The sequence below is a fragment of the Stegostoma tigrinum genome, chromosome 2 (assembly GCF_030684315.1).
Source record: "Stegostoma tigrinum isolate sSteTig4 chromosome 2, sSteTig4.hap1, whole genome shotgun sequence".
Lineage (NCBI taxonomy): Eukaryota > Metazoa > Chordata > Chondrichthyes > Orectolobiformes > Stegostomatidae > Stegostoma > Stegostoma tigrinum.
The window spans coordinates 140,170,912-140,184,527 of NC_081355.1; the positions used below are offsets into that span (position 1 = coordinate 140,170,912).

General features: G+C 40.2%; 1 protein-coding gene across 4 annotated transcripts in view; it reads right to left on the reverse strand.

The window, feature by feature from the left end:
- ube3c (ubiquitin protein ligase E3C) overlaps positions 1–13,616 on the reverse strand; it is a 155,745-nt gene that overhangs the window by 59,413 nt on the left and 82,716 nt on the right. For all 4 annotated transcript variants that reach the window (XM_059639642.1, XM_048563871.2, XM_048563877.2 and 1 more), the window contains exons 15-16: positions 12,468–12,572; positions 8,648–8,735 (exon numbers count right to left, since the gene is read on the reverse strand). In XM_059639642.1, the coding sequence (XP_059495625.1) occupies positions 8,648–8,735; positions 12,468–12,572 (193 nt within the window). The remainder of the gene's footprint in view (positions 1–8,647; positions 8,736–12,467; positions 12,573–13,616) is intronic.

Consider the following 13,616-nt stretch of genomic DNA (forward strand, 5'->3'; position numbering starts at 1 on the left):
ACAGCATCATCTTGATTAATTGCAATGATCACTCTAACTTAGTTGGAACAGTTTTGAATTCACCCCCTATCACACCAACCATCTACCTCTGGGGTGAACCATTTTATCCAAGATTTTTGTTTATTTGCAGAAAAATGTTATTTTGATTTAAAAAACACAATTTGTAGTGACAGACAGTGTGGCATCTTATAAATTCCTGCTTTCAGAATAAAACCAGCCTGATTCCAGGTTAAACCTCAGACAGCTTCTGAGCAAGGCCTCACACCTACAATTCAGTGTCACCTTGTGTATATTCCTGACACACTGCCTGATTGTCATGACAGCACAACACTAACATTGACATTGCTTTACTCACTGTCCAAAGATCTTGGTGACCTACAGAGACTTATCACCTAAGACTTCACTCACACCAGGTGTACAACCTTTTGATCTCTCTGCCTATAAACTGTGTCTGTGTTCTCCTCTATCACTGCATCTGAAGGGGCTGTGCTCTGAAAGCTTGAGATTTCAAATCAACCTGTTGGACTGTAAGATGGTGTGATGTGACTTCTAACTTTGTCCAACCAAGTGCAATACCAGCATCTCAAGAATCTCACACATGGCATAAGAAGCAATAGGGAAGTATTTGGGAGATAGTAACCATAATTAAGTTAAAATTATTATAGTTACGGGAAAGCTAGGAATAGAAGTTCTAAATTGGGGAGAGATTTATTTTACTAAGCTATAAAATGATTTTCCCCAAGTGGACTGGGAGCTGCCATGCAGATAAAACTGTCAGATTTGGGACACTTTCAAGAAAGAAATTGAGGGAGAATTTTGAGAGTGTTCCATAAAGACAGTAGGACCAACAGCAGAGAAGCACAAGTGTCGTGGGTCATAAAGGTGAAGGTTAGACAAGTAACGCTTATAGCAGTTAGCAAGAACTATCTGTGTGGGGGGCCTGGAAGACATGGGCATAATCTCCTTGAATAATTTATGCCTGTCTTCAAAATGGTAAAGGACAACACAGATATCCACAATACCGTGGGTAATCTGTGAAATATTAGAACAAATTAGAAGATTTAACAATCACACATTGGATAAACCTACAGGCTCAGACGAGATGAGACAGTTTATGGAGCTGAGATTAGGGGAAGGAAGGGGGTTGGTGAGTAATTTTCCATTCCTCTTTGAACACGGGTAAGATGCCAGAGGATTAGAAGACATTGTCCCAGTATTTAAAAAAAAATGGAGGGATTGACCAAGAAATTATCAGTCGAACCTGAGCGATAGGAACGTCATTCAAAAGCAACCTGACGGACAGCAGCAGTCGGCATGGATGTCCTCCGGGAAGGCCACGTTTGATCAAATTTTTTGTGGGGTGACTGGGAGTGATGATGATGGCAGTGTATTTCACATGGTCTATATAGACTCAAGTCTTCTGTTAAGGTCCTAAATGGCACACTGGTCGAACAATAGCTGATGGTATTCAAGGTAAATATGCATACTGAATCTAAATTGACAAGGCACTAAGCTGAGGATGATGGTGCGGGGAAGTTTCTGAGAACTGGAAGCCTGGTTTCAGGGAGGTTCCATGTAGCTTGACGCTTGGGGGTGTATCTTAAGGATTCGAATTTAAACACTGGGGGTATGATAAAGAGGTTTGTGGCTGATAACAATGAGCCTCCATATCCTAGCCTAGGCTGTACCCAAGTTTCAGACTCTCAAGGTGACTGCTTTGAGTTGAGGCATTTCACAAAGCAGTCTACAAGAATGATGGAGCTTCTGGTGGTGCCTCCTTTATCCCTCACACACCTGGCATTTATGCTAACACCAGTCCTTAGCCTACCACTGTGTCTGAAGCTCAAGGAAGAGCACCTGTATCTATATCAGTTAGGCTTCTTAGTCTTCTGGATGCAACTAACAATTGAATCCACTGATTTCAGATCCTAATCTCAGGTCTGTTCTGTTCCATCCATGCAGGTGGTAGACACTGTCAGACCTGATGAACGTTTCTAGTATTTTATGTTTTACTTAGGATAGTTAGCTTCTGTAGGATTTTGCTTTTGGACAGTGATGTGGGTAACTCTGTATAAAATCCTATTTTGACCACTGGCAATATTGCAGAAGTCAGTATTGATTTTTTTTTCTCTAAATTGTACTTTTCAGATTTGGGTGATCTTGTTGAAAATATACATTATATTTCTGACTATGTATTTTCATTTGCTTTGCGGGTTTACTGGGATGACATTATTATGTACCTGTGTACTAACTTAAAAGTGTTATCATATCTGATTCAGTGGCAACATTTTCAGATTTGAGTCAAACTCCCAGGTACAAGCCACATTACAGAGACTTTCTTCAGAGTTCATTCTTCAGGTAGAATATGAAATTCAGGGATATTTTGAAAAAAGACATTGAATCAAGGTTCCATCTGAGTTGTTGACTGAATATAAAGGATCCCATGCACAGTTCCTGAAAAAAGGAGCTAATTCTGATCTCCTGCCTAACTTTTAAAACTTGATCAACCTCACTAAAAATGATTGTTTCTCCTTGCTGTTTGTAAATTGGCTGCTGCATTTTTCCAGCCTACAACAGTGACCTTACATCTTTCAGTTTTAGTTACATACTTACCTGTTTGCAATTTTGGGCCCGACACCTCAGGAAATACATACTGGCGCTGGAGTGTGTCCAGGGGGGATTCACACGGATGATCCCCAGAATGGTAGTTTTAATGAATGATGAACAGCTGAGGATCCTGGGATTGTATTCATTAGAGTTTAGAAAGTTGAGAGGAGATCTAATAGAAACTTACAAGATAAATGTATGGCTTAGAAAGGGTGGACGTTGGTAAGTTGTTTCCATTAGGCGGGAAGACTAGGACCCGTGGGCACAGCCTTAGAATTAGAGGGGGTAAATTTAAAACGGAAATGAGACATTTCTTCAGCCAGGGAGTGGTGGGCCTGTGGAATTCATTGCCACGAGCGCAGTGGAGGCCAGGACGTTACATGTCTTCAAGACGGAGATCGATAAATTCTTGATCTCGCAAGGAATTACGGGCTACGAGGAGAGTGCAGGCAAGTGGAGTTGAAACGCCCATCAGCCATGATTAAATGGCAGAGTGGACTCGATGGGCTGAATGGCCTTACTTCCACTCCTATGTCTTATGGTCTTATGGTATTAAAAGGTAATAAGGGTAGCCATAAACTGCCGGAGGCTAAGTGAGAGATGATACACAGCAGGTTACAAAGCACTATGAATAGGACGGAGGAAGATTGGTGTGTATCCACTGACCCCTGAAGGTAGCAGGGCAGTTAAGATGAGATGGTTATGACGACTTAGGGGTACTTGCCTTTATATCTGATGCATGCTGAACGGCATGGATCACTTTTTGGAACATCAACTGGGTAGATCTGGTCACCACATTAAAGGAAGGGTGTGTTTGCTCCAGAGAGGGAGCAGAGGAGATTTACCAGGGTGCTACCTGATAATGTGGGTCTTAGCTATGAAGAAATATTGGATAGGCGAGGACTACTTTCCTCAGGAGGGATAAAATTGAGAAGGGGACCATATAGCAAGTGTATAAAATCATGAGAGACATAGGTTAAGATGAATAGGAAGGCACTTTTTTTCATTAGGATAGGGGTCATTGAACAAATGGCATAAATTTAAAGTAACAGGCCGAAGGCTAAGAGACTAGTAGGAGAGAATTTTTTCAGCTGAGGTGTGATGGGAATCTTGAACTCTCTGCCCAATAGAGTGGTTGAGTTCTTGTAACATTTAAGCAGTATTTAGATCTGCACTTCAGTTGCCTTAGCTTAAGGGCCAAGACCTATGTTCAATTTCAATGTCTTATACTGAAATGAGGCGTTCTGATCCTAGATTCTCCCAAGGCCAACAACCCACCCTGTCAAAGGTAATTACCCTTATTTAAGCTTAGCATTGTTGTTTCTGTTCCAACTTCCTCTTTTCTATTTTGTTTTTAATTTGTAGCAAATAACATTCAATGCAAGTTAAAAGTTACATTTGAAAGAATAAAGATGCAATCAGGCTATCAACATTTTGCAAAATATTGTAGTCAAAAGACATCCCAGTTAGATATTTTTTCTTAAATCTATTTTGGTTATTCTTTCACAAAGGGTTAAAGGCATTTAAACAAAAATTGCCTGTACAGCAAAGCTAAACCACTATCGTACTACTAGGGCTCAATTATTCTGGTCAATTAGTCAATTTTATCTGCATTTCTCCATCAAGTTTCTATCTTTTACGAGAAATATGTTCTCTACTGGTCAATGTAGTCTATTTATCATTCTAGTTACTGCCATTTAAGTAAATGAAAAAGGCCAAACAAACACAGCCATATGTGCTTCAACAGTACTTTCACACTAATTGGGTTTATTCCATATGGAGTCAAGTGGCATTAAACAAATCATACACACATTGTTATCTGCTTGCTTCACACTGTACTGTTGGTTGAACTAGATTCAAAATTCAAGTCATCTAATAAGGGAAGAGTTCCAGAACTTTGAAGACAGTCAAATTTACCCAGACCAATGAAGTGAAACTACACTCCATTTTCAGTAAATTTTAATTCTATAAATTTTTCTAATAACTTTGATGCATGATTAGCATTATGGAAGAAGCTGTGCTCTCTTTCCTACTGATCAAATTAGACCCATGCTACAATATTAATAGCTGCATTTGTTTGTCCATTGTAAAAAAAGTTCAATTGAATAAACTAGTTTACTGACATTTCACTAATACAGTATCTTTAAATGAAAGGGAAAAAAATCTTCAAAATCAGACTAATCGAAAGGAACTTAATCATAAACTGCCATTAAAACTGTACTTTTTCTTCATAAGATCAAAGATCAATTTAGGAGAGGAAATCCAGTTGGCCCGTTATAATCTATCCATTCAGGAAATATTTGTAGCTCAACTGTTACAGCAAATTAATTCTCAAGCAATGTTAACAATTTTACTTTGACAAACATGCCCATTCCATTTGCTGATCACTTTCCATGTAAAGAACAGCCTGTATTTAGAGTTTTTAAACACAGACATTAGTTGCGAAACACTTCAAATCAAGCAAGAATAGACAAGCGAATTTTAAGAATACTTTACAAAACGAGTTTTAAGAAGAAGTACAGATCAATAAGGGTAATGATTAGCTCAGCACTAGATTTCTTGATAAAGTGTGGGGCTGGGTGAACACAGCAGGCCAAGCAGCATCTTAGGAGCACAAAAGCTGACGTTTCGGGCCTAGACCCTTCATGAGAAAAGGGGGATAGGGAGAGCGTTCTGAAATAAATAGGAAGAGGGGGTCCAGGTCCGAAACATCAGCTTTTGTGCTCCTGAGATGCTACTTGGCCCGCTGTGTTCATCCAGCTCCACACTTTGTTATCTCGGATTCTCCAGCATCTGCAGTTCCCATTATCTCTGACCAGATTTCTTGATTTGTCTTTGGCTATCTTCGCATGAGCCCTTACCTTCCTATTAGCCAATCTGGAAACCACTTGGGGCCTCTCAGAAATCCATGCTTTCCCGTCTTAGCTACACACTGAATAGTATGAAACACACCATTTTGCAAATCCTAATTCGCTCCTATGAATAGGGATCAGCCCCATGGCTTTGCGTGAGTCAGTCACAGCAGTCTGAGCTGGATACATTGTAATCCGATCAAAGCAGTACACAAGTTAAACACAACTTTCTACATACTTCATTTCGGATAGATGGTTGAGAAAGAGTCATACAGCATGGGAACAGACCCGTTGGTCCAACTCATTGCCATCAGCTATACAGTCATAGTCACAGAGTGAGACAGCACAGAAACAGATCCTTCAGTCCAACTCGTCCATGCGGACCAGACATCCTAAATTAATCTAGTCCCATATTTGGTCCATATCCCTCTAAACCTTTCCTATTCATAGGAATTTCAACTGCTTGTTTGTTTATCTTGTCCTGAAATCTGACGTCCACAGATGCTTGTAACTTCACAGCCAGTTAACTGTGAAGGCTCACTGCTCCCTTGTTCTGAACTCTGCAGAAATTTTCAAAACAACCTCCCAGGTGGTCGACTGCTCTCTCCCTTTACTCGCATTTGAAAGTATCGTTGCATTGATTTCTTTTCTCCAATCTCCAAACAAAGCAAAAGCTTCTCAAACAGTAACTACTGCTTGAGAAATCGAGAGATTGAGCTCCAGCACTAAAAAACCTCAAGAAAAAAATCAGGTGCAGCAGCTCCTACAGCCATGATTTTCTCACTTCAGCCATTTTGACTAGACATCCCCATTTGACGTAATCCCAGTTGCCAGCATTTGGCCCCTCTCCGTCTAAACCCTTCCTATTCATGTATGCATTCAGATGCCTTTTAAGTATTCTAACTGTACTAGCCTCCACCACATCCTCTGGCAGTTTGCTCCACACACGCACCACCGTCTGAAAATGTTGTCCCTTAGATGCTTTTTAAAATCTTTCCCCACTCACCTTAAACCTAAGCCCTCTAGTTTTGGACTCCCCCACCCTCAGGAGGACGACCTTGGCTATTCACCCTATCTATGCGCTCCTCTGGTGTTTTTTTTAAACATAAACCTTTACAATGTCACCCCTCAGTCTCTGACGCTCCAGGGAAAAAAGCCCCACCTATTCAGCCTCTCCCTTTTGCTCAAACCCTCCAGTCCCAGAAACATCCTTGTAAATATTTTCTGCACCATCTCCAGTTTAACATTTTTCCTCTTGGAGAGACCAGAATTGTACAGTGTTCAAAAGTGGCCTCACGAATGTCGTGTACAGCCACAACAGGATGTCCCAACTCCTATACTCAATGGTCTGACCACAGGATCCATGAGAAACGCCTCCTTCACCATCCTGCCCACCCTGCAAATCCACTTTCAAAGAACTATGCACCTGCACCCCAAGGTCCGTTTGTTCGGCGATGTTACCATGGGCCCTGGCATTAATTCTATACATTCTGCTCAAGTCTGCCTTACCAAAATGCAACTACACATTTGTCTAAATATACATACATTGGTCACAGGCCTCCAGTCTGAAAGCAACCCTGTCTTCTACCATCAAGCCAATTTTGTATCCAAGTGGCTAGCTCACTCTAGATCCTACGTGACCTAACTTCCGTAGCCAGTCTAAGATGCAAAACCTTGTCAAATGCTTTGCTGAAGTCGATACAGATATCTACCGCTCTGCCTTCATCAAATCATCCTCAAAATACTCAATTAAGTTTATGAGACACGATTTCCCACCACAAAGCCTTGTTAACTATCTTTAATCCATCTATATAAACCCTGTCCCTCAGAATCCCCTCCAACAACTTGCCCTCCACTGATATGTAGATCCCTGGATCTTCCTTACAGCCTCTCTTAATACCACATGAGCCAATCTCCAGCCTTCTAGCACCTCATGTGTAGCTATGGATAATCAAATATCTCAGCAAGGTGCACAGCAATCCCTTCAAACAAAGATCTGGGAAAGATCTGATCAGATCCTGGGGATTTATCCACCCTTATGTATTTTAAGACCTCCAACACCATCTCTTCTGCAATATGAACACTTTTCATGACATCAATATTTATTTTCTCAAGTTCCCTTGTTTCCAACTCCTCCTCCACAGTAAATACTGATGCAAAATATTCATTTAGTATCTCAATCTCCTGTGGTTCCAAAGTCAGCAACATTGATAGAACATAGAACATAACGGCACAGTACAGGCCCTTCGGCCCTCGATGTTGTGCCGACCTGTCATCTGATCTCAAGCCCATCTAACCTACACTATTCCATGTACGTCCATATGCTTATCCAATGACGACTTAAATGTACCTATCTTTGAAGAGTCCTATCCTCTCCATAGTTTATCTATTGCACTTAATGTATTTAATTGAACCTCTTGGGATTCTCCTAAAGCTATCCACTCTTTACCCTCCCGATTTCCTTCTTGATTATAGTTCGACTGCCCTTATACTTCTCTACGGATTCACTCAATCCCAGCTGTCTGTACCTGACATATGCCTTTTTTCCCGACCAAAACGTCAATTTCTCTAGTAATCCAGCATTACTTACACCCTCCAGCCCTGCCCTTCACACTAATGGGAACATATTGTCTCTGGGCTCTTGTTATCTTATTCTGAAAAGCCTCCCAATCTTAATCTGCAAATAACCTCCCCCAACCAACTTTTGAAAGTTCCACTCTAACACCATCAAAATTGGCCTTACCCAACTTTATAACTAAGCTTTTGATCTGTTCTGTCCTTTTCCATAACTATTTAAAAAAATAATAGAATTATGATAACTTAGCCCAAAGCACTCCCCATTGACACCTCAGTCACTTGCCCTGTCTTATTTCCCAGATTTTTTTCATGATATCAGAATGCCAAATATTCTGCCTGAATGTCTAAATTTTTAGCCTTTCCCTAGTTATTTCAGCATTCTTGATGATCAGGTGATAGCAGAGATATCATACCGGAAAATATTGTAGTTTCTACAATGTTTCAATGTTGTGCTATTTTTAACAGTGTGTTCACTCTACCATTTCCTTGCGATAAAAACAATGAGCCTTGGCTGCAGACTAGCATTGAATAAACAGTGAATTTTGCAATAAAATTCTTCATTTAAAGAGATACTGACAATAAATTATCTTGAGTAAAAGGAAGGCAATTACCATCTAGTGTAGATTGCAATGGCCCTATCCTTCCCATTCGGCGCATCCTCCAGACATGTCTAGCTGAGGGCACATACAGCTGAGTGACCTGGTAAAACATTTGATAATAAGGGGCCATTAGTCTTCCAACTTTGGATTTTGAAAACAATAACCTCACAACTGATACATTTTAATGTCTCCTGGAATTGCAAGAAATTCAGGTTGTCTACAAAGGAGAAGTGGCACTTCAAATAATCAATTCAGTATTGACAACTAAAGTGACTGCAAAATGAAAGCAATTAAGATAAGTAGTGCTTAATTTGAGTGCATTTTAAGAATTTTCCAGTTTGCTTAACCTCTACCTATATTGTACAGCACAATCTCACCAAGTCACATTTTTTTTGTCAGCTGAACATCTGACAAGCATGGAAACAAACCATCAGGGCCAAACAGGATAAATCCTGATCCAAGGAAATGATCAAGGCTCATGAAATTGTATTTAAGGTATCAACATTTGGACATGTGCAAAAGAACTACAGAATAGATTAAACTGTGGTACTCATTTTCAAAAGGAAGTCAAGAACTAATTAAAGCAATTACAGGCAGTTAATTTAGTTCCAATTTGAATTAAATCAGGGAAAAATACAAGAATGCCCAATTTCAAATGATCACAACTACAGGGGAAAAAAGGATACCCAGTGGATTGGCAAATCAACTCTGAATGACTAAGACATTGACCTAGTGAAAGCAATAATCAACACATCTCATTTGACCTGATAATTCCCCTTCTTTCTCCTTTCTTAAATGGGAGTGACATTTATGGTTGTCAAGTCTGGACAAACTTTTCCAAAGTCCATATAATTTTGAAAGATAATCAAAAATGCATCCTCTATCGAACCATATCCTTCAAGGCCAAGATGATGCTCCACGGGTCCAGGAGATTAAGAGACTTTTTCCAAGTATGACTTTTTGGCTATTTTGTTTTTCAAGTTCCTCAGTTTCATAAGTCCTCTCTTTATCTGGTAATTCTGGGAGATTTTCTGCATCTTCTTCCATGTTGACAAGGTAATGGTTCTCCACTATAAATTGTCCTTTGCCCACCTACAGTGGGGTTCACATTTGTTCTTGCTAATCTTTTCCTTTTCACAAATCTAAGGAAGCTTTTAACATTGTATATAAACTGCTGAACAAGATAAAAGCAATCTTCTTTTCCTTTCTGAAAGAGTTTCTTACTTCTTCCTTCACTGGGTTCTAAATTGGTCGCAAGTATCATACTTCACACTTTTTCTTATAAGCCACTTTAGTCAGAAAAAGGAAGCATATGTAAAGTTTAGGAAATTGAAACCAAACACTACCCTTGAAGAATATAAAGGAAGCAGGAATTAACTTAAAACGATTAATGAGGAGGGCTAAAATGAGCCATGAAATATCCTTGGCAAGTAGGATTAAGGAAACTCTCCAACCATTTTATATGGAGATTAGGAGAGAGAGGATAATTAGGGAAAGGGTTTTGATCCACAGGAAGTGGCAGAAAATTGGCATCAGTATTCCCAAGGAGAAGAACATGGATGATTAGAAGATTAGGGAGGGGTATATTCATATTCAAGACCATGCTGATATTGAGGTGGTGGTTCTATTGAGTCCTTTAAAAGAACATGAAGGCAGATAAATTCTCAGGGCCTGGTGGGATCTATCGTAACACAGTGAGGAAGGCAAGGGAGGAGATGCTGGGAACCTTGATGGAGACCTTTCCATCCTCTTTAGCCAAAGGTGAGGTCCCAGAAGAGACTTAGAGAGAATTGACTTGCATTTGGAAAAGAATGAACTTATTACGAACTGTCAGGAATGGCTTTGTGCTGGGGAGGACTTGTCGCTCAAACTTGAATGAGGTTTTTGGAGAAACTGATGATGGTAGGGCAGTGGATAGTGTTTACATGGAATTTACTGAAGCATTTAACATAGCTGATTGAGAAGATTAAATCGTATGGCATCCCAGGTGAATTGATAAGTTGAATACAAAACTGGCTTGGTAATAGAGAGTAGTTGTGGGAGGGGTGTTTTTTGCTGACTGGAAGTCTGTGCCCAGTGATGTGCCACAAGGATCAGTGCTAGGTCCTCTGTTGTTTGTAATTTATATGAATGATTGGGATGATAATGTAGGTGGTCTGATTACTAAGTTTGCAGATGACATGAAAACTGATGGAGTTAGGCATAGTGAAAAAGATTGTCAAACGATATGATAAAGATCAGCTGTAAACTTAAGCAGAGAAATGATGGATGGGGTTTAATCCAGTCGCATGTCGACTGGAGGTCAAATGAAAGAAGGAAGCATGTGGTAAATGACAAGCCCATAGGAGATTTGATGTACAGAGGGATCTTGGGGGTCAAGTCCGTAGCTCCCTGAAAGTGACAACACAAGTGGATATTGTGTAATGGCAGCATACAGCACGTTTGCCTTCATCATTGGGGCAGAGAGTATAAAAATCAAGGTGGTGAGTCATGTTGCATATAAAACTTGACTTAGGCCACGTTTAGGATATAGTGAAAACAAATATTGGAGTTCACAGCTGGTTAGACAGTACACATGGAGAGAGACAAAAATCTAGTTGCTGCAAAAGCTCAGCAGGTCTGGCAGCATCTGTGAAGGAAAAAACAGAGTTAATGTTTCTGGTCCAGTGACACTTCCTCAGAGGAGAGCCCTTCACAGATGCTGCCAGACCTGCTGAGCTTTTCAAACCAATTTGTTTTTGTTCCCAATTTACAGCATCTGTCGTTCTTTCATTTTTTTATCCATGGAGAGAAAACAAGCTAACGTTTCAAGTTTAGATGACTCTTCAGAGCTGAAGCGAAGTGAAGTGTGGAGGGGGCAACATTTATGCAAAAGCTGGTGGGAGGTGATGGGGTGTAGCATGGTAGGAGAGGAAAGATGTTAATAGCTCAGATGAAGTGAGAATAGCAGAACAATGGTGTGTCTAACTGCCAGACTTGAAAGAACAGACTGGAGCTGGCAGAGGGGAAGACAGGCCATAAGCCAAGTTTAAGAGGCACTTAGACAGAACATGAATAGGTAGGGAATACAGGGATATGGATCACGAGCAAGCAAATGGAATTAGTTTAGAACAGCATCAGTTGGCACAGGCATGATAGGCAAAAGGGCCGACCGCTGTACTGCACTGTTCTACATTCTAACACTTGTTATTTAATGCAAAATGTTACTTATTCTGTTAAGCACAGCTGATTGATCCTTCCCTCCATAGGTTTGTGTATTACAGGAATTTAGAAGGTCAGTGGATGACAGATAAAAGATTTCAAGACATTAAGAATAGGTGAGGTCTACAGAGAGACTCTGTTTCTACTGGTTGGAGAAGAATTTAAGACTGGGGACACAGTGTAAGAATTAGAGCCTGACCTTGCAGGAGTGAAATTAAGACTGGTGACAGGAGTTTGAACCAGTCTTCAGCGAACTGAATGTGCAGCTAAGACCAAACAGCCCATTAAAGCATTGATTTTCAAGGTTGGCTGGAGTAGAGTGGGCAGATTTGGAGCCCTCAGGAACAGAAGTAATTTCCATTAGTGAAGTACAGTGAGCAATCAATGAGTGTTCTGCAGCAAACGCAAAAAGTGTTGAAGAAACTCAGCAGGTCTGGTATTCTTGTGAAGCCCTTCATGTTCCAATTCTCTCAAACATTCAAGCATCAGGCTGATCATGTTGCAGTTACATTGTTATGATTTTTTTTGAAAAGCTTTTCAAGTCTAGGAAAGAACTGACTAATAATAGATCCCCGAAATTACATTTCAGAAAGTTACTTCATTTCCTGCACATCAGAATGATAAATAGTACCTTATCTGCTCGGATATTAACTTGATCAGAAAGCCAGTGATCAGGAGGACAGAATTGCCTTCTTGTGTCCCTTGATTTTAGCATTTTCACTAAATTAGAGATCACCTATGTGGAAGGAACATAAATAAGTGACTTATACAATACCACTGTTATACACAGATTACTTCAGTTATATTGTTCTCATTACTCAAGAAATATAGAATATTTACATCATGAAGGACATAAATCGGATGACGTGGAAGAAAGTGAAGAGGTGAGAGCAAGATAACAGCAGAGCACTGATTAGAACAGCTTATGAATGCTACTGCCTCCAAGATTACATGGTACACAGTATCACTTCATGGTATCTTTCCTTAACACATTTGCTTTTCTCTCAATAATATAAAATATTTGCTGGAAAATGCCTCAGCATTCACCAGCAACTTCTCAGCCAGGAGGCCTGGCCTCAAGTCCCAAACGGTCTGTAATAACAACATCTCTGAACAAGTTAACTAGAAAACGTCTATGAAGAGCAGTTGCAAACAGCCCTCAAGAGAACATAAGCAAAGCTAATCTCTAAATATTCAAAATTATCCCTTCCAGCAGCCCAAAGTGGTCAACACATCTCCAGTTAAGTGCTGTCTTAAGAAGGGTCCACTGAAACATCAGCTTTCCTGCTCCCTGATGCTGCTTGGCCTGTTGTGTTCATCCAGCTCTACACCTTGTTATTCCAGTTAACGAACATTGCAGCTAATTGTAGCACATCCTGTGGCTTAGATGATCATTTTGTACAAACGAGAAATCAAACCTGGGATGCACTGCTGAGTATCAAACCAAAAAATGAATTTTCAAAATGGATCTTTGTATGCAAACGTGTCTATCCTATATCAAATATAAACTCCCACAGCATATTTAATATGTCATGTCACAATGTAAACTGTAGCATGATATTGCAAATGGTGTTGCATACGAGAAGTAGAGGTCCATTAAATATAATTCTATTCTCAATCAGTAATCTAACATATAGATCAGATGTTGGGATGGAATGGAGGGGGGGTGGCTGGGAACTGCAAGGGGAGACAGGGGATGGGTGGGAAGTTTATTTGAAATTGGAGAACTCAATGTTGAGTCCTCATTAAGGGTGCCCAGGTGAAAGTTAAGGTGTTGTTC